Source organism: Hemicordylus capensis, chromosome 4 (assembly GCF_027244095.1).
Source record: "Hemicordylus capensis ecotype Gifberg chromosome 4, rHemCap1.1.pri, whole genome shotgun sequence".
NCBI classification, from domain to species: Eukaryota; Metazoa; Chordata; class Lepidosauria; order Squamata; family Cordylidae; genus Hemicordylus; species Hemicordylus capensis.
Window position 1 is genome coordinate 299,931,690 of NC_069660.1, and position 19,854 is coordinate 299,951,543.

Here is a 19,854-nt window from a genome sequence, read left to right on the forward strand (position 1 = left end):
CTGCTTCTGACGAAAAGTGAAATAGTATTGTTGAGACAGAAAGGACAGTCAAATTCATACATCCCATGCCCAAATTCCAGGGCTGTCGTTACAACAGAACATGCTGGGCCACAGAGGCAGCTGAGGGCTGCAGGCTCATTCACTAGCGTGCTGTCCATTTCCCCCATTCCAGGACTCTGTTTGGCTTCATGTCGCTGAGTCCTCTACAAGAGGGGATGGGAGAAGCCTCAGACAGCGTCCCTCCTCTCCTCCTGACTGGCTGGCTACATGCTCAGCCCACTCCTCCCTCAGCCTGACTGACAGGCTCAGCAGCCAGGGAAATGCTGCTGCTGATGATCAGCCAGTGCTTCCCGGGTTGGTGAGCCTGTCTGTCAGGTTGAGGGAGAGGTGGCTGAGCCAATCATAATGAGAAGAGGAGTGTTGGGCCAGGTCAGGGGTAGGGATGTGCACGAACCTGTTCAGAGGCCCTTTTATGGGCCTCTGAACAGGTTCGAACACTGGCTGGTTTGAACATTCAGCGGGGGTAGGGGTAGGACTTTAAGGGTGGGGGAGGGTGCATTAACCCCTCCCCCTGCTTCCCACCCCATGCGTATGCTGGGCATGCGCACGAGCCCGTCTGGTGTGCGCAAGCACACCCCCGGTGTGCACACACGCACCTACTACTTCCGGCCACTTTCAGCTGGAGAAGAAGGGGCAGCAGGGAGATACGCTACAAAACTCCAGCGCCGGTGGGGGGAAAGCAGGGGGAGGGGTAAGTGTGCCCTCCTCTGCCCTTAAAGTCCTACCGCCACCCCTTCGAGCCACCCCCGCCCAGTTCCGTGCACATTCCTAGTCAGGGTATGCGTGGATCCCTGGACATGAGTCTCAGGAATCCTTTGTATCATAAGGGCTTGCATTTTCTTACCACGAGGAGCTTTTTCAGACGGTGACTTTACTGCAACTGTACTTGGGAGTTCATGTATTGGCCAGATTTACCCCAAAGTCTGTGTGATATTTCGTGAGCACCACACATGATTCGGGTTTTCCCCTCCGTATTGGAACCTAGCCCGATTTATGACGGGGGTTAAAAAATCCTCCTTTTGTGTTGAAGTATGCCCCAAATTCACACTAAAGCCTCGCAATAAACCTGAGGTAAAGCCTGCTATCTGAAAAGCCTCCAGCACGGGCAAGATTTACTTAGTGGAGGGTAGGAGCAGCAATTATTGTGTGCTACATCTTCAAGACAAAGGAGGAGGGGACCCCCACCTTAACATATCCCAGGGCCCTTGCTTTGGCCCTGCCAAATACATTAGTATAATCAGACTAGATATTTTAGATGTTGTAAAAGAACACACACATACACACCCCTCAGACCAGTCTACTTCTGCAGGTCAACAGCCGGAGAACCTTGGCTAAGCCTCCACATACTCACCAAAATATGTTTATATCTTATAAGTCATCTGAATAGCCTATACATAGCCTAAAGTTTAAGTGAAGGTAACACATTTTTAGGGTTTTTATCCTACTAAGAGACTATGTTCTTGTTCAAGTGCACATTACAAATCCTGGGATATGGCTGTTTTGGTGTAAACCTTTCTTAATATCACCTGCTGAATTCCAAAACATGCATAGAAGCTCCAAGGAACCCTATAATCTTCCAAAACAGCTTCTCCCATTATTATTAAGTTGTTGGCTATGTCCCTGTCTAAGGTGATAGCACTTTCATAGTGTGTTATGAAAGGAAGTGACTTGGTTACATTTTCCAACAATATCTAGGTAGGGCTAGTAGTATATTCTATATGGGCAAACATTTGGCTGCAGTGTGTGGTAATGTTTAATATTTTGAAGGCTGGTTTGAAAATTTTCCATCTGTAGATGAAGAATCTTGGATAAACGTCTGCACCAGTCTTTATTTCTAGCATCCCTTTTGTAACAGTTCTTTCTAAAATGGTTAGGATTGATTTTGCTGAATAGCCTAATATAGGGAGAACACAACTCCAAAAAGTAAGTATGTGCATGGTGGGGGTGGGTGGGCTTGCTGCTTAAGTGGTACCCTTGCTGCTTAAAGTGGTAGCATTCTGTTGACATATTTTCAGGATGACTGTGTTGGAAGTTCAGCTTTGAAAAAAAGACTTTCAAATGTTAAGCAGCACAAAGGCTTCAAACTGGATATTTGTCAGTTTTTGAAACTTACTTTGTTCCGACGGGATTCCGCGGAGTATTGTTCCACTCTAGGTACCTTTCTTCTTTTCTTTGAAGAGTCAACTCGTCTTTTCTGTCTCCTCTTAGGAGTTATCTTTCTCTTAGGTCTTTTAGATGGAGTAAGAGGTGAGCCAAAACTACTCTCCTGTACTGGCGGAGAGAGATGTCTGGACTCAGAAAAAACTCATCTCAGCCAACATCAGATAGTTAAACTACCTGAGTCAGCAGAACTAGGATACTGTACACCAAGTCTTGAATAAAGCCATCAAAGGCGATTCAAAGGACAAGTTCAGAGTGAAGATTGAAAGCAAAGAGTTAGTTATTTGTGAGAAGAGCACTAGAGCACATAAGAGAAATAATAAATAATCTGAAGGTGATAAGGTTTATTTTCTAGGGGGAAAGAGGTCCAGTTTCATGCTTTTTTTGTTTTGTTTAAGAGCATCCAATGAATAGTAGGATTTATGCCTTCAAAAAAGCAGATATGTTTATTATAATTATATGATATGTCATAGAGTTGTAAACATTTCATTTCTATGTGGCCAATTTGCAAGTCACTCAGTATCTGTTCCATGCAGCAAAAGTCATGCCTGAATCAAAGAGCTCGGAAATAACACCGTATTCTTATCTGCCAAAATTCTCAGGTGTTAAAACTACCTTATCCTCATATTGATCTTTAAAACAAACCACATTCCAAATGAGAAGAAACCATTCTCACTGCTGCTAACTGCAGGACACATTTTGCTCATGGAGGACTTCAGTCTCCATCACTGTAGAGCCAGGTAGCTTTTGTGACCATTCCTTTTATTGTACAAAACTACTGTGACATCTGGTATGTGTGGTGGGGGGAGAGATCCAAAGTAAGGTTGCTGGAGAAAAAGTAAAAGTTCTCTTCACTTCTCTGTATTAAGAGGAGGGAGACCCATTTTGAAAAAAGAAGAGCTGGAGAGCGAAGCAGTGCACACTTGTTGGATGTTACTGTGGTTGATCTTAAAAGAAGCCACGTTGCATGCAACTCCGATTGACTATTCCAATGAGAGTTCTTGGCATCTTTTAGGATCAGATTCTCAGAAGAGTGCAAGATGACATACAGGAAGATAGTGCAGCTAATTCAAAAATGGAGAATAGGAAGCACAGTGAAGGGGGTTGAGGCTTGCCAATGATTTACAACGCCATTTGTTCCTATCCGCTTAGCCATTCTCTGTCTTTGTTGTTCAATCGCAGAGCTGCGTTCTTGGAAGGAGAAATAGTGTTACCATCTGCCATGCTGTTTCATTGCTTCCTAGGCAAGCAGCTGGAAGGGAGATGCTAATCCAAATCCATTTGTCTTTTTCCAGAAAGCAACTTCAGTTGTCTTTTTTTTTTTTTAAGGAAGAGTTCAAGCTTCGTGCAGTCTTGATGAGAGGAACAGCAGGAGGGGGAGGGGGGAAAGGAAGGATTCTCACAGTTTACTCACTCTTTCCAAAGTCAGCGCAGCCAGAGTTTTAACTGTGCCACCAAGTGGTTCTAATAAGAGAAATCGCCATCCCAGGGTAGCATGTTAGAGGAGCAGCAGGAACAGTCCTTAAGCGCAGGAACATGTTGTCCGATTCATAGCTTGCAGAGTAGACTGAGCATTTGTAAATACATTCACAAAGTTAGAGGTTCTTTTTCAAAAAGAAGTTAGAGCTAGGAAGAAAGCCAAGTCTTTTATTAACCAGCCAAACCTTAGCCTCACTTCGAAAGAGCAAGAATAGTTATCAGTACGAGGAAAGAAGGAAGGATGCGTGACCTTTCATTTTGTAGGAGTTATGCAGTCACAAGAACATGGGCATCCAGAGGGGGAGCAAGGGGGGCAGTTGTCCCCCTCCCTGGATTGAGCCATTCCCACTGAATTCAATGGGGCTTACTCTCAGGTAAGTGGGTACAGTATAGGATTGCAGCATTCGTGCCCCCCTCCCCCCAGAAAAAGTCCTGCAGACACCCATGCACAAGAGGAGCAGGGACTGAGACAGATGCTGAAAGAGATACAGTGTGAAACATCCATGATCAGATCTCCCAGCTGCATTCCCCCTCACTTGAAAAATAACTGCTGGGGTTCCCGTTTTGAGCAGAGTGGCAGCACTAAAGGAACGGCAATAAGAATTGCCCCCCAAGCTGATATTAGCCCCATGGTGGGTGGAGACTAGCCTGGTATCTGTCTTCCCCTGCAATATGGTGAACAACAGCAGAGGAGGTAACCTATATTGGGACAATGGTGCAGGAGGAAAGGATTGCATGTTACACACCAATCTATGGAGATGCAAGAAAATAAAAAACTTTATTGATCAAGACCACCTCCACCAAATTTAAGCGAGTCTAAACAGATGACCATTCTCACTCAAGGTTCTAACAAGTGCTTTGGAATTTTTTCCACTTTCCCCAGAATTTCCACTATACTTCTCTTAGAAGGGCAGTAACATGTTAACATGCTCTAATAAAGATTGGGGCATATCCAATCCACTTACCAAAGCTGCTTTTAAATAAAAATAAGAATGTTGAAAGATCCAGTGATCAATCTCCTGTGTGACATCATCGGGCACAGCCCTTAAGTGTGAGAGTTCATTGTGCCTGGCAACTACAAGCCACATGAGGACTATGCTAGTCCCTACACAGGTTCCTAGTGGCCCAAGTGGCAGACTGGGATCTAGCAGGATGAGTACTGGTGACACAATCAAAATTCAGAACTCCAGCATAAAAACCTTGTGCTAACAGATACCTCTTGCTCTCATCAACAACTTCCAACACTTCTGGTTCAGCAGTGTTACACAACATGTTACTATCTGGATACAGTCTAGTTATCCTGGACAATTTGCTTCCTTGAAATCCAGTGTGGTATAATGGATGGAATATTAGAGCATCTGGGAAAACCTGGTTCAGATCTCCTCTCTGCAAGAGATAAGATTGGGCAGCCGTAGGCAAGTCTCCCAACCAGGGATGTCCCCTTCATTAGACAAACTGAGATGGTCCCCTCAGGCGGTGAATTGGGGCCAAAATAGATTCCAGTTAAAAGAGAGAGAGAGTTGCATTTGACCAAGAGAAGATATCTGGGGTCAGTAATGGCCACAACGTTAATAAGCACAACACATGCCAAAGGTACTTGGGGGTCAAGCTTCATATTCCAGCACCTAGAAAGACATAAGCTTTACATTGCAGTGCCCAGATAGCTGTACATATGTACTTGTTTGTGTGTGAATAACTGCACAGGCGTTCATTTAAAAGCGAACCAGGGTATAGGCCTCTCAAATACAGCATACAGACAGTACGTGTACTACTGTAGGAGTATTGGATGTAATGTATGAATAATTGCACATGCCTTCTGATCTGTATGTGTGTACATTGTATAAAGACTGTACATGCCTTCAATGTGTGTGTTATGGGGCTACAGAAACTATATAAACAGCAATAATGTTGCTATCTATATACAAATTTTATAATAAAAAATGAGAAAACAACTCATACAAGATAACTTGAGCAGCAAGTAATTTACATACAAATTACATTTGCAAAGAAACCTTTTGATACCACTCTTTTCTCCCCTCCTTTTTTAATCCTCCTACTCCAAATGCGTAGGAAGATTAAACTGAAAATATCATTCCCACTGCATCCTTAAATTTTCTTCCAAGCAATAATGTGGAATACCATATGGAGGAAAAGCTCAGATCTGTTCCAAAGGCGTAAGGTGCAGCCAGCTCTACACAAAAGGAAGGGGAAAGGATTGCATGCTACAGCCAAACTCCTAAGACTACTAAGCAAGAAACCCTGAGGGGTCCCCACTGAGATCTTCCTTCTAGCTTATTTATGAGACAATCATAACTTCCTGTTTTAAAAGAAGCTAAGAGAACCAACATTAAATACTTCCTATCTTTCCTTTAGGAAAGAAGATCGTGCCCATAGCAAATCTTAACATCTGGACGTGTGATTGCACAGCTGTACTTGCTTCTTTACATTATCATTGAGAACAGAGCTAAAGCAGATGTTACATGTGCAAGCTAATGCTGGACCCTTTCTTTGCTCAAAAGCACCCTCATGGCAAGAGGGAGATTTGGACTGGGCTGCAGCACTGGAAGAGGAGACATTGGTCCCTTCCTTTCATTCCATTCCCCCCAGTTAAAATGCCCCCATCCACTATTTATTTCTCTGTGTAAATTGCTTTGAGAGCTTTGGTTGAAGAGTGGTATACAGTATAAATATTTGTAGTTGTAGCAGTACTATGAGCCACGGGGGAGAAAAACAAAAGATAAGCTTTATACTGCATCTGCTCTTTTCCCTTTTGGTGACAAACAGCCATTGGGAGCAGCCAGGGGTGGCCCAAGGTTTTGTGGCACCTGAGGTAAGTCACCAAATGCTGCCTTATGCCTGTGCCGGGCGCTCTTTCAAGACCAACCCTTGCAATCTTTAAAAGTGACACAGGGGGCAGGGAGGAGGGAAAGTTCCCAGCAGCCTCCACTTCTCTTCTTGTGCTTCTTGCAAGCCACCCCTGAATGGTTGCAAAAAGTTGCTCCAATGCCAGCAGCAGAAAGCCACTTGCCGCCCTGCTGATGCCTCAGTAATCTGATGCCTGAGACAACTGCCTCACCTCGCCTCATGAAAGGGCCGCCTCAGGGAACAGGAATTTAAAACTGGGGAAACAGAAACGGGGGTAAAGGGTTGAACTCCCCTCTCCCCCCGCATTGCAGCCCCAGTCTGAATCAGCCTCCCCACCATGACTGCTTTTAAGAAAAGAAACACACACACACACAGGCAGCATTCAGACACATTAGTCATGACTAACCACCATTTAAATCAATGAGACAAGTTAGTCATGGCTCAAGTCCAATTCATTCCAATGCGACTTAGTCATTACTAACTTAGACTGGATTCTACCCATCACATAATTTGGTCTTTTGTCACCTAATGCTGGGGATTTACTATACACCACATGTTTTTTAAAAGGACATCTTAATTATTCAGTTTGTGGGCAGCAGTGTGATTTGTTAAATCATTAAGTTACCAGCCACCCCTGCCCTTTTACATTGTCACCAAGGTGGCCCAGAACAAATGCACTATGACTGAAGCAGAAGTCTAGAAAGAAAATTATTTATTAAAAAATGAATAATGCAAAACAAATATAAGGACAAAGAAAGGAAAAGCTAAAGCTATAGTATCTGGAATGCTAAAACCAAAACCAAGTGATTTGCAGGAAGGCATGCTGATATAGAAACTATAGGATGCATACTAGCCAGTCTCTCTAGGGAGAAAGCTCCACAGGCTTGGAATTAAGACAGAGAACTTTGACTTCCGCAGATTTCATTACACTAACATGATTTATGGCACAAACTACTGGAAAGATCAGTCTTGCACTAAATTCACACACACAGAGACAGGTAAATCAAGTGGCTGCTCTGCACTTTAAATACCCTAAACCAGGAATGGCCCAGGGCATGGTCAGGGGGCACACGATACAGCCATCTGGTTGCAGCTAAGGACGTCTAGGGCTAGTCAGTATTTGGATGGGTAACCACCTGTAAAGCCAATATATACTTCTTTGAGCTTTGTGACATAAAATGAAAAATACAAGCCTATATCCTCTAGAGCCCTCTAAGATTTAGTGTATCACTCTGAAAAGTTTGATTACTCGGAACCTAGCTCACTGATCAACAGTTTGACCTTGTAAGCAACATGCACCCTCATAATCTGATTGCAGTTTAAGGCTTTTAAAATAATGCACAAGTGTTTAAGAAGTTGGGTATAATTTTCAATTACTCAACAGTGAAAACAGGCACAAAGAAAAGATCCATTAATGGAAAGCTATTATGCTGAAGACTTGGGGTGGGGCGTGGGGCGGGGAACTAAAAAGCAAGATTATTTTGTATGCAGCAAGTCTGTAAATGGAAGGGTTTAACAGGGAGAGAAGTGTAACAATTTACAAGGCATTTATTTTATTTTATAAATCAATATCCTGCCCTTCCCGTGCTCAGGGCTAGCAGAATAGCCAAGGCATTTCCAACATAACATAGAAGAGATTTTTAAAAATCCGCTCACAATCCCGTGTGGTTTGGTTTATACCCCAAGTGTGGGATTATGCCTTAAATTAGGGAGGAATGGCAACTCTATGACAGAGCACATGCAGAAGGCTTCAGTTCAGTCCCGGATGTCTCCATGTAGGCAGTGGTGGATTAACAGAGAGGCAGAGTAGGCATGTGCCTACGGCGGCAAAATTTGAGGAGCAGCAAATTTTGCCCCTCTTCAAATTCTGCCACCAGGGCGGAGCTACCACTGGGCGAATGGGTTCAAAGAACCTGGGCTGCCGCCCCTCAGGGGCTGCACCTCGTGGCCCCGACATGCCCCTGGCATGCCCCCCAACACGCGTGGCCCCATTTGGGAGTTAAATGGAAGGGAAGAGTAGTTCCTGGCTGTGCTGTGAACGCTGCACCAGCCCCAATCTAGCTCCCAAATGGGGCCACGCAGCCCCGTTCTGGAGTTAGACGGCCAACGCTGTGTTCACAGCGTGGCCAGAAGCGGCTCTACCCTGACTTTAAGGCAGGGAAGAGACGCTCCTGGCCGCGCTGCAAACACAGCACCGGCCTGGCTCTAACTCCCAAATGGGGCCGTGCGGCTCCGATCGGGAGCCAGACCATGCCTCCCGCATCTGACGCCTGATGTGGGGGCGTGGCTAGCCCCCGCGTCTGACGTCGGATGTGGGGGGCAGGGTGAGTGGGGCCGCGTCGGCGTCCAGGCACGGGCCACTCATGGTCTGGCTCCGCCACTGTTTGCCACCCCTCTCTGTGGTCAGCGGTGGCTGCAGCAAGGGTGGAGTGGGCGAGGAGAAAGCCCCCCCCCAATTTAACCTTATTTAAAAAAATAGGCAAACCTTTTTTGTTTAAGGTAAAAGGGCGGCAAAAGCCTTTTTGGCTATGGGTGGCAAAAAGCTTAATCCGCCCCTGCATGTAGGGCTGAGAAAGATCTCCACCTGAAACCCTGGAGAGTGCTGCCAGTCAGTGTAGACAAAACTGAGCTAGACTGACTGAACAATGGTTTGACTCAGTATAAGGCAGCTTCCCATGTTCCTATCTAGCAGGGCACAATCCCCTACTACACACAAGATTTGCAGAGCACTATGGAGCTTCCCCCCTCCCCTGCAAGCCCTCTCCCAGCTGTGTGTTGTACAGGTGCACTGCATCATGCCTGGTTGTCACCATTAATGGGAGACCATTCTGAATCTCCTGTGGAAGGAGGAAGCAGTCCACTCTTGCTAGGAACATACATGTAGCCTTGGGAAGAGCAGCCCATGCACACATCCTGGAGGAGGAGCTGGACTACTGAATCACTCAATGGGGCTATGTGTCATCTCATGCAAGGAAACAGCCAGGCAGTATGCAAGAAACCAGGCTAAGCCCCGGCAGGGAAGAAAGGTCTCCGCAATGCACTGGGATTATATCTTGAATTAGTTATACCTCACTGCAATTAGTAAACAAGTCACTAATTTCACATTCTTCCTAAAATCCATGCAAGGCTCATTCAGTTTTACATGCACACTCTGTTAATTTTGCCAATTATTTGTTTGTTTGTTTGTTATTTTCCACTCTTCTGTGTTACCAGTCTCAGGCCAGTTTACAGAAATATACAGCTCAAAACAAAACCAACAGTTTAAAAACAAAGATGCCGTAAACATGGATCAGCAGTAAAATGAAAACCCGTTCGCTCCAAGCAATATTTAACTAGAGCTGGCTAAATGAAGGGTACTTTGCCAGCTGCTGAAATAGACGCAAGAGTGGGTATCAGGTGAGCCCCTCTTGGGGAAACACTTCTCAGGTAGGACATCACAGCTGAAGAGACCATTTCTTTTGTTGCTACCTGCACAATCTCCAGAGACAGGCACACTCTGAGGAGGGACTCAGTAGAGGATCTTAAAAATATGGACAGTTTCACTTGGGAGGATGAGGCTCTTGCATAACCCTCAACGGAACTCAAGACATATGCTCTGGTATTGGTTTGGTTAAGAGCATAAGCTAAGGGCCCAGCAGTCCCTGATTCAAATCTCACCTCAGTCATAAATTCATTGAGGTGGTTTGACTCGAGTTAAACCATAATCTCTCAGCCTCAGACCCCACTCTTTATAATATGAAGACTGTAATAGCGAGGAAATGACGACTAGCAAGCCAGAGGTTGCCAGTTCGAATCCCTGCTGTTATGTTTCCCAGACTATGGGAAACACCTATATCGGTCAGCAGCGATACAGGAAGATGCTGAAAGGCATCATCTCATACTGTGCGGGAGATGGCAATGGTAAACCCCTCCTGTATTCTACCAAAGACAACCACAGGGCTCTGTGGGCGCCAGGAGTCAACACTGACTCGATGGCACACTTTACCATAAGACTCATCGTAAGACTCAACAGGCTACTGTACGTTATGGAATGAGCACAACTAGGACAAGGCTGAAATGCCCATTGCCATTTTTGGAGCTCCATTCGCATGCTGTGAGAGTGGGAGGCATTTCGGCAACATTCAGTGCCTGCTGGGGACAAAGCTTGTTGGTAGCAGTGCTTCCAGTGGCTGTCGGCTGGTCAGAAAATGCTCCTTGGAACAATGCTGCATCATTGCCCAACACGGATTCAAGGAAGATTCCAGGGAGGGGGGAATGACATCCCTCAGCTATTGGTTGCCATCCCTGCCCCCCGCTCCAATCCCCTTTGTTATGATGCTATGTAACGACATAACATAGTTGTAAGGAGCATTTTGGGGAGCGGGAGGATAAATAATGGTTATCAGTCAACAGGAGGAGAAGCACCAACATTGCCAAACAAGCAGTGGCAGAACAGGTAATCTAGGGGGCAGTTTCAGTCCCTTTTTTGCCCCCCCCCCATGATTTCAAACTGAGAACTTTCAAGCTCAGAGTACAGCAGACATGTGGTTGCAACAAACTGCTTTTGAAATGCCCCTCCATTTCAGAAACGGTTTGCCATGGGGGCTCTCATTCAACAGACAGACATCCAATACAGGGTGCCTGGAATTAATCAAGTGATTCTGTGGGTGCCGGCTAGAGAGGAACTTACTGGGGCGCCATTTGAGGAGGAGTAACGTGCCATCCCCACACATTTCAGACCACATTGTATTATTTAATTTAAGTGAGCCTATGCCAGAGGCACAAATCTTTTCTTTTGCAAAATACAAGCGTTGTTTGCTTATAAGCAAGACCAATTTGCATTGACAACTATTATGGAGCATAAAAAGTAACAACAGCAAAGTAGACATTTCTTTTTTGCACTTTTAAGTTTTGACTATGTCCAAGCACAACCCTTTAAATTTTGCTGATGAACTTTCCTTTTTCTACCACTGCTTCAAAGTCTGGCACCCTTGGCATCTTCTAATAGGTAGAAGTTTCCCCCCAGTAACATTTCTATCCTTATAATGATATATCCTCTATGTTTTCAAAACACTGTCTTTTCATTGGATGCTTGCAGATGTGGCAACTGTCAGAAACTTCTGGAAGTGTTGCCTTAACAAGCAGGCCCCTGAACACAGATGTTGTGTTTCATTTATGGAGAAAGAAGAACTATACTAACCTCAGGACCAAAAGGGCCATATCTGTGGCCAGCGATATCTGGTTGCTCAGAGTAGAAAGCGTAAGCATAAGGCCTGAAAGAAAAGTTTTGTCAAAGTAATTTTCCCTCAGAAAGTCAGCTCAAGTCAACTTTTCAACTAGAGCTCACCTTGTGGAAACAGAGAAGGGGGGAAAAGAGAGAGAGACTGTAACTCAGTTTGTGAATTTTCCACACTCTGCTTCAGCAATCTGTTGTTCCATACTTCATGAAAATATTAGAAGGCATGCAGGGAGGTGCATGGGGGCCCAATATCATTAAGAAATGTTCCAGTCTCATAAGTGTGTGAGGGGGGGATGGGGGGAGGTACAACAACTTCAATAGACTGTGCCTGTTGGCAGGATACAATGGATAAAATCAACTGCACAATTAAAAACCTTGAAATTTGCCAAACCTCAGCGTGCAGTGCTTCTTAAGCCACATTAGACTAAACAGGATTTGAAAACATGCACACACCCAGCATTAACCCATGTAATTAAATGTCCTCCAGTAATTAAAGAGTGTTTAGGACATAAGCTTGTTGAAAAGGACTGACAGGTGCCTGATCAAAGTTTTAAAATTCTACACAATATTGGCAACAGTAGCATTCCATTCTTCCCTGCAAAACTACATTAAAAAGAAAAGTATTAACTTACCTTTCATTGTCTGGTAGAGTTAGCCACTGCAGTATAGTGAATACTCTGCGCTCATGAGGGATCATACTAGATCAGAACAAAGAAAACAGCATAAGAAACCCAGCTAGATCATGCATTGTCTATGATCACATGCCACCTACATGAGTCACAACAACTGCTCTTAATAAGACACCCATTTAGTGACTCATTCCCAAAAGAATATCTATGCTTGGAACTTATACCAGTTTAATTGTCGGGGCTTCTCCAAAAAAATTCAAGAAAGTGTAGTTTGGTTAAAATGTAGAACAAGTTCCTTGTTAAGAGATCCCTTCCCTCTCGTCACAGATCTCTGGCGGGGAAGAAGCATTTAGGTCTGTGGGGTATTTATTCAAGAAACTCCATACTACTCAGAAGACCAGGAAGTTTTTCACACGGGGCTTTTAAAGCCCTTTAACTAGCATCTCCTCTGGAATGAAGGGGGTGCGTTCACATATTGGACAGATTTACCCCAAAGTCCCTGCGAGTTATTGGGGAGCAGTTCACACACAATTCGGGTTTTTCACTGCATGTCTTAGTGCAGCCCAATTTATATCCAGGGTAAAAAAAAAAATCTGCTTTTTGCATCATGTTTTTGGGACAACTTCAAGTTCACAGTAAAGCCTGCTGTGTGTAAATGTCCCGGGGAGAAGAAAGACTAATCCATAAATTCTAAAATAAAGGTAAAGTGTGCCATCGAGTCGGTGTCGACTCCTGGCGACCACAGAGCCCTGTGGTTGTCTTTGGTAGAATACAGGAGGGGTTTACCATTATATTATTATTATTATTTTACACAGTCAGACAGGTGTTATTGACTGGTTTGTTTTATCCAGATTATTATTATTATTATTAAATATTATTTATTCAATTTCTATACCACCCTTCCAAAAATGGCTCAGGGCAGTTTACGCAGAGAATTAATAAATAAATAAGATGGATCGCTGTCCCCAAAGGGCTCACACAATCTAAAAGAAACATAAGATAGACACCAGCAACAGTCACTGGAGGTACTGTGCTGGGGGTGGATAGGGCCAGTTACTCTCCCCCTGCTAAATAAAGAGAATCACCATGTTGAAAGGTGCCTCTTTGCCAAGTTAGCAGGGGTACCATTGCCATTTCCTGCACGGTACGAGATGATGCCTTTCAGCATCTTCCTATATCGTTGCTGCCTGATATAGTAGCAGCGGGGATTCAAACCAGCAACCTCTGGCTTGGTAGTCAAGTCATTTCCCTGCTGCGCCATCACATCATACAAATATGGAGTGGCTCAGTTTGCCTTGCCTTACTGTGGTGTAAGTTATGCTCACTCAGTTCCATGCTGCACCTTTTGCCAAGGAGGCAGAGAGATAATTGGAAATGTGTTGCCAGAACCTAAGGGGTATACTTGTGGGTCTAACTGCTTGCTATGGATCTTCTGCAGCAAAGTAAGCTATGAGCCAGGTTTGAGCCAACTCCAGGCTTTCGGGATCTCGTGGCTGACATCCAGACGAACACTGGGCAATAGAAAACAAATGCAGCCATGCAAGAAGGTTGTGTAGCTCCAACATTGCGCAAAATTGCGCAATCTCTTGTGGGCTTGATCTGCTTGGGCAACAAGGATAGCAGATAGCTTTGCATCATCCCCTGCAACATATGTATGGACTGAGGAAGAGGTTTCACAGCAGGAGGGATGCCACAAGTTGGGCAAGCACACCCTGATGCACCAGTGCAATCCTGCTCTGGAATGCAAGCTCCTAACTTAGCAGAACTAGCTACTGCAACACGTTTGCACTGCGGTAGTACTGCGTCTGTAGTACTGTGTCTGGTTGACAGCCACTTTGTTTTAGCACCCTGAGATCCATCAACAAAAAGTCAGGTGCAAAACAGGGACAGAATGAAGCCAGATGCAAAATGGCAGATTGGGGGTAGAGTCTTACCTATTCCACTCCATAAGTCATACACTGTGACAGCCTATATCAGATTTATTACAGCTTAGGGACTGCAAGAATTTAATTGGGTAGAGAGGGGGAGACTTTATTGCTGTTTATATGGTAATGTTAAACTACGGGGAGCCAGAAGCCCTCTATTGCAAATCATCCAACGATTTACATTCTGCCCATCCTTCCTGCAATAAATTATCTTCCTCCTGTTAGGACATCTAGGACATTAAACTAGAAACCAGGTTTTGCTATTTAGCCTATTTTCCAGTAGGCTTATGAGATCACTCAGCTTTCCGTTTGTGTGTGTGTCCATCCATGTGTGTGTGTGTCCCTCATCAACTTTGCAATGCTTGGACCAATATGAACCACATCGGGTACAGTTGTGGGGACACATAGAACGGCTCAAGGGCATAGTTTGTGATGATATCATCCACTCCAGTTCATGATGGCGGACACATGAATGTTTGAGGCACAAGTGGGCTAACTTGTGAATTGCCTAACTGATTTGAACCAAATTTAGTCCAATTGTAGGGATAGTGAAAGGAAGGTAGGCATATTATTTCTTTCTAGAACAACTTGTTTATTCTTAGACTTAAACTCTATATTTAAATAATAAGTCTTGGTCAAATAAACCATAGTTGTGATCTGTGGTGGGGGAGGGGAGAGAATTCTAATAAGTTATCTCATCTCATATTAATGCTTTTGTTCTTTCAGCCAATCTGCTAATAAAGGAGTACAATTCTTCTTCAGGAGTTAGGCAGTCAGAGACTGGAAACTGACTGAGCTATTACAATTTGGTAATGCAGACAGATATCTAAACAAAGTAGATCTCCAAACCAGAGTAAAACTGCCATCTTGATAACAGTTGTGCAGAATATTGCTTACTCAATAAACAGTGGCAGCTCTACTGATTTACAATGTGTTTTAAGGTAGATTTGATCCCATTGATAAAGCTGGAGTAACACTCTGCCCCCCATCTAATCCAGTTTGTCAACTCCTTCAAGTGGGATATAAATGTTTTAAGTAATAATAATAATAATAAATAAATAATAACTAACAAAGCCTAGAGTACTTGGGTAAAGAGAGGCATAAAGACTTTCCAAAGAATTCCAGGGACATCACAGTGATTAGTAAAGTGGACCTACATTAAAATTGTTCTCAGGACAAAAGGGATATTGCAAATATAAATTTAACAGATTATGAAGACGTGACAGAGAAAAACAGAAAAGTTATTTAACTTTCTTGGAAGTTATTTAACAACAGAGCCAGTCTTATGTCTATTTGGAAGTTAGTACCAGTCAGTTTCATTGTGGTTTACTTCCAAATAACTATTTATGATTGCAGCTGATTTCAGAAAAGGAAGACTACTTACGCAGACCAAAAGAATGTACCAGCTTTCACCCCTTGCTTGGCAGCAGTAATCCATATCTAATGAGGAAAAAATAAGCTGATTACAGAGGGATTAAGACTTTTGGTTACAAAAGAGGAATGTTTATTAAAACAAAATGTCATAAAATGTTTTTCCTCCCACAAACCTTGCTTCAAAATCTGCAACTCAGAATATGAGCATTTGCATTAAACTGGGTTAGCTGGATTATTCTGAATGGTTATTTTTAAAAACAACATACTGAGATCATGATATCAGTTTTCCAGAGTTTAAAATTCTAATATGACATCAGGATGGAATCCCTTCTCTGCTCCGTGGGTTGCAATTCCCCCATATAAAGATTACATTGAAGTCATTGGTATGTTCCTACAACCATCTGGAAAGGTCCCTAGGAAAACCTGCAAGTGGCTAGCTTCCAGAGCCCCAAGAAACTGGTTGGGTATTTGTACATTCACCATCATGCACAGGTTTCAGCTTTTAGCAGATTCCAAGCAGTGCCATTTTCATGACTGGGCACAAAGTTCGCTCACCATAGGTTTATCAGTGTCTGCCTGTGCCTGCTCTGTGCCCAATGGCTAAACATTGTTACATACTCTAATTTTCTGCACATTTCAATTTTTTTTAAAATGCTGAATAAAACATTTAATGGAGTATAAGAACTGCATTGATATCTGAGGAATGCCACACCAAAACTTTTGTCAGAGTGCAACCAGCACATACAGATAGCAAGCATTAGTCGCAAGGCAGTGGGGTACTACTCAGTTTTATGTTCTAGGATTTTTTTTACAAAGTGTTTAGGCTTTTTGGTGTTTAATAACCTTTCCTCATAATGAATCCCTGTGAGGATTCATTACACACCAGAGTCTAAACACCTCAAAAATATAAGAATATTAAATATAAACTGAGTACCTAGCAGCTTGTGGGTTGGAGGGTAGTTGGAACATGGGATGCTACTAATTCCCCACCCCCACCTGCAAAGCAGTGGGGTCAAAATGAGCAGAAGAAATGAAGATGTGTATTGCAGACACAAAAGAATCTAAACACTTCAAAAATACCTAAAAGATAAATTGAGTACCCCAGTGTGTGTGTGGGGGGGGAGGGGTGGTGTAGTTGACACATGACAGTTGGCACTGTCCAATGATAGTCAAAATGAATAGAAGAAACGAAAGCATATAATGAATCCTCATAGGGATTCATTATGAGGAAAAGTTATTAGACACCAAAGAATCTAAACATTTCAATATTCCTAAGATTAAATGAGTACCCCACTGCCTTGCAGGTGGGGGAGGTGGAGGTGGGGTGTAGTTGGCACATGGCATTTGACAGTTGGCACTGTCCAATGACAGTCAAAATGAGCAGAAGAAATGAAGGTGTACAATGAATCCTCATAGGGATTCATTATGAGGGAAAGTTATTATACACCAAAGAATCTGAACACTTGAAAAATAATGACAGCACATTTTGCTCCATAACTCCACTTCTACAAGGGCTAGAGTTTAGCTTTAAAAAAGAAGAAGAAAAAGGCTGGAGATCCGTGCTAGGGTTAGGATATGGCAATGTCGAATCCCCATTATTTCCTATGGTGGAAATGTTCAAAAATCTGTAAAAACTAAAATAATTCATTAAAAATCAACCACGTGTCCCACTGCCTTAAATTTGGGTGGTAGGTGGCACCCATGGGGACCTACTTACCAACCAGTTTTGATGCCCCTAGGACCTTGTTCAGTGGTCCAAATCGATCCGAATCTGAATTGAATCAAAGCAAATACAAATCGAATTGGGGTGATTTGGGGGGCTAGATTTGGACACAAAACAAATCAGGGGTGATTTGTTTTGGGCACAAATTGAATCAAAAATTGATTTGTGCCCATCCCTAATGTTCTCTGCTTCGGATCCACTATATGTCCCATCTATGGTGCATCATGCTTCTGAAGGCAGAGGAGCTCCATCTTACTAAGAAGTGCATCACCGCACTGAGATGGTACTCCCACTGGAAATGATGGCTGAGTATGTGTACATTCACAATCATGCACAGGTTTCAGCTTTTGTAACTACATTGACACAAGCCTTATTAATTATGGAGCCTCCTATCTTTGGAAGCAGCGCAGGCAGGTGTACAGTGGATTCAAAGCAGTGAGCATGCCTCTCCCTTTCATTGGCAGATCACTGCACAGAATATAAACTTCTGTGTTTATCACTGCCATTTTTGTCGTCTGAAATCAAGTCCTATATGCATGTTCATCATTGCATGATTTAACATGTTACTTTCTGTTGAAGATGAACAGTCTCCTTTCAGAAGTATTGCAGTCCAAAGGTAAAGGTAAAGTGTGCAGTTGAGTCAGTGTTGACTCCTGGAGCCCACAGAGCCCTGTGGTTGTCTTTGGTGGAATACAGGAGGGATTTACCATTGCCTCCTCCTGCACAGTACGAGATGATGCCTTTCAGCATCTTTCTATATTGCTGCTGCCCAATATAGGTGTTTCCCATAGTCTGGGAGACGTACCAGGGGAGATTCAAACCGGCAACATCTGGCTTGCTAGTCAAGTCATTTCCTGCTGCGTCATTAGGTGGCTAAGTAAAGTGTGCCGTCAAGTCGATTTCAGCTCCTGGCGCCCACAGAGCCTTGTGGTTTTCTTTTGGTAGAAAACAGGAGGGGTTTACCATTGCCTCCTCCCACGCAGTATAAGATGATGCCTTTCAGCATCTTCCTATACTGCTGCTGCCAAATATAGTACCAGCAGGGATTTGAACTGGCAACCTTCTGCTTGTTAATCAAGCATTTCCCTGCTTCGCCATTAGGCAGTCTAGTTCACATGAAATGTTCTATCTGTGGTAGCATATTCACAGATGCTCATCGCTCGATGTTACCATCAATGACAGATTTGCATGCATACATGAAGCAGCCCATAGCGGTTTCTACTGCAGTGCTCCCCAGACAATGAAGAGATTTTTACTCCTATCCTTACAAAGAACTACACTATTATTAGAAAACATATTTGTCCTGAAAACTTCTGTACCATGAGAAGCATCACTACCTTCATAAAGCTGCAAAGAAGAAACATCTCATGCACACAACTCTCACTGTTGACAAACATCCCCATCTGCCTCAACAAGCCGGGTTTGTTCAGTATCAATTCATTCAAAGTTAACCATGGAAAAAATTTAATCTCTTTCCTTTCCATCCCTTAAGTAACTTGCTCTCCTAATTTCTTTCCTTGGGGTGACTTCAGGTTATGACCTTACCACTTCTTTTTATACACAGAGTCACCACATCTCCTTCTGCTTCACAAAGATCTGCCTTTAGAGAGCCTTAGGAAGCCTCATTTAAAATGCATGTGTAAATATGATACATCCTGGTTGTTTATAGTACTTTAAAAGAAGAGGAAGACGGTGACCTAGGAAGTAAAGGAAAGAAGTTTAACCTTTCAGCCCTTTACTGAAGCAGGTAGGCATTCTGTTTTTATTAGTTCGCAGCCCAGATGGCTGCTTTAAAAGTCAGAGAAGTAGTGGAGGGGAAATAGACTTGGGAAAGAACATTCGCTGATGCATTAATTATAACTGAAGAGAATATTTTGGAGAATTATTCTATTAAATGCATTGGCGAATATTCTTTTCCCAGGGAAAACAGACAGATCTCCCACTGTCACATCTACATCAGCTAGATTGAGGACAGTTACATTAAACTGACAGTAGAAGAGTCAGAAGATTTCATACAAGTTCAGTCACAGATTTTTTTTTTGTTTGTTTTTGGCTGCATTTAAAAAGAAAAGTCAAACAGATCCAAAACTTACCGGCTGGCCGCCCCACCATCTGTGATTCAATTTCTCTCGGCCTCGAAGGCTGAAGGAAGCATCAAACACAGGGTCATACATTGAATTCCCAATGATTCCATGAGATTCAGGATAGAGTCCCTTTGTGGAAAAGTAAATTAATACAGGTGAAATTCTTCGTAACAGTTACCTGCCAAACGTTTCGCATGGATTTTTACCTGTAATAAGCACAATAACCAAAAGGAGCCTTAAAGTAGCACTGAGAGTGTTAGAGCAGGAGTTCTCAAGTTTGGGTCCCCGCATGTTGTTGGACTACAACTCCTATCATCCCCATCCACAATGGCCAAAG

At 43.4% G+C, this 19,854-nt stretch overlaps 1 protein-coding gene across 12 annotated transcripts in view; it reads right to left on the bottom strand.

Moving 5' to 3' along the window:
- The window catches only part of ENPP2 (ectonucleotide pyrophosphatase/phosphodiesterase 2), a 147,687-nt gene that overhangs the window by 40,125 nt on the left and 87,708 nt on the right, over positions 1-19,854 (bottom strand). For all 12 annotated transcript variants that reach the window (XM_053244119.1, XM_053244127.1, XM_053244121.1 and 9 more), the window contains 4 exons: positions 19,527-19,646; positions 15,721-15,776; positions 12,415-12,480; positions 11,744-11,816 (listed from right to left, as the gene is read on the bottom strand). In XM_053244119.1, the coding sequence (XP_053100094.1) occupies positions 11,744-11,816; positions 12,415-12,480; positions 15,721-15,776; positions 19,527-19,646 (315 nt within the window). The remainder of the gene's footprint in view (positions 1-11,743; positions 11,817-12,414; positions 12,481-15,720; positions 15,777-19,526; positions 19,647-19,854) is intronic.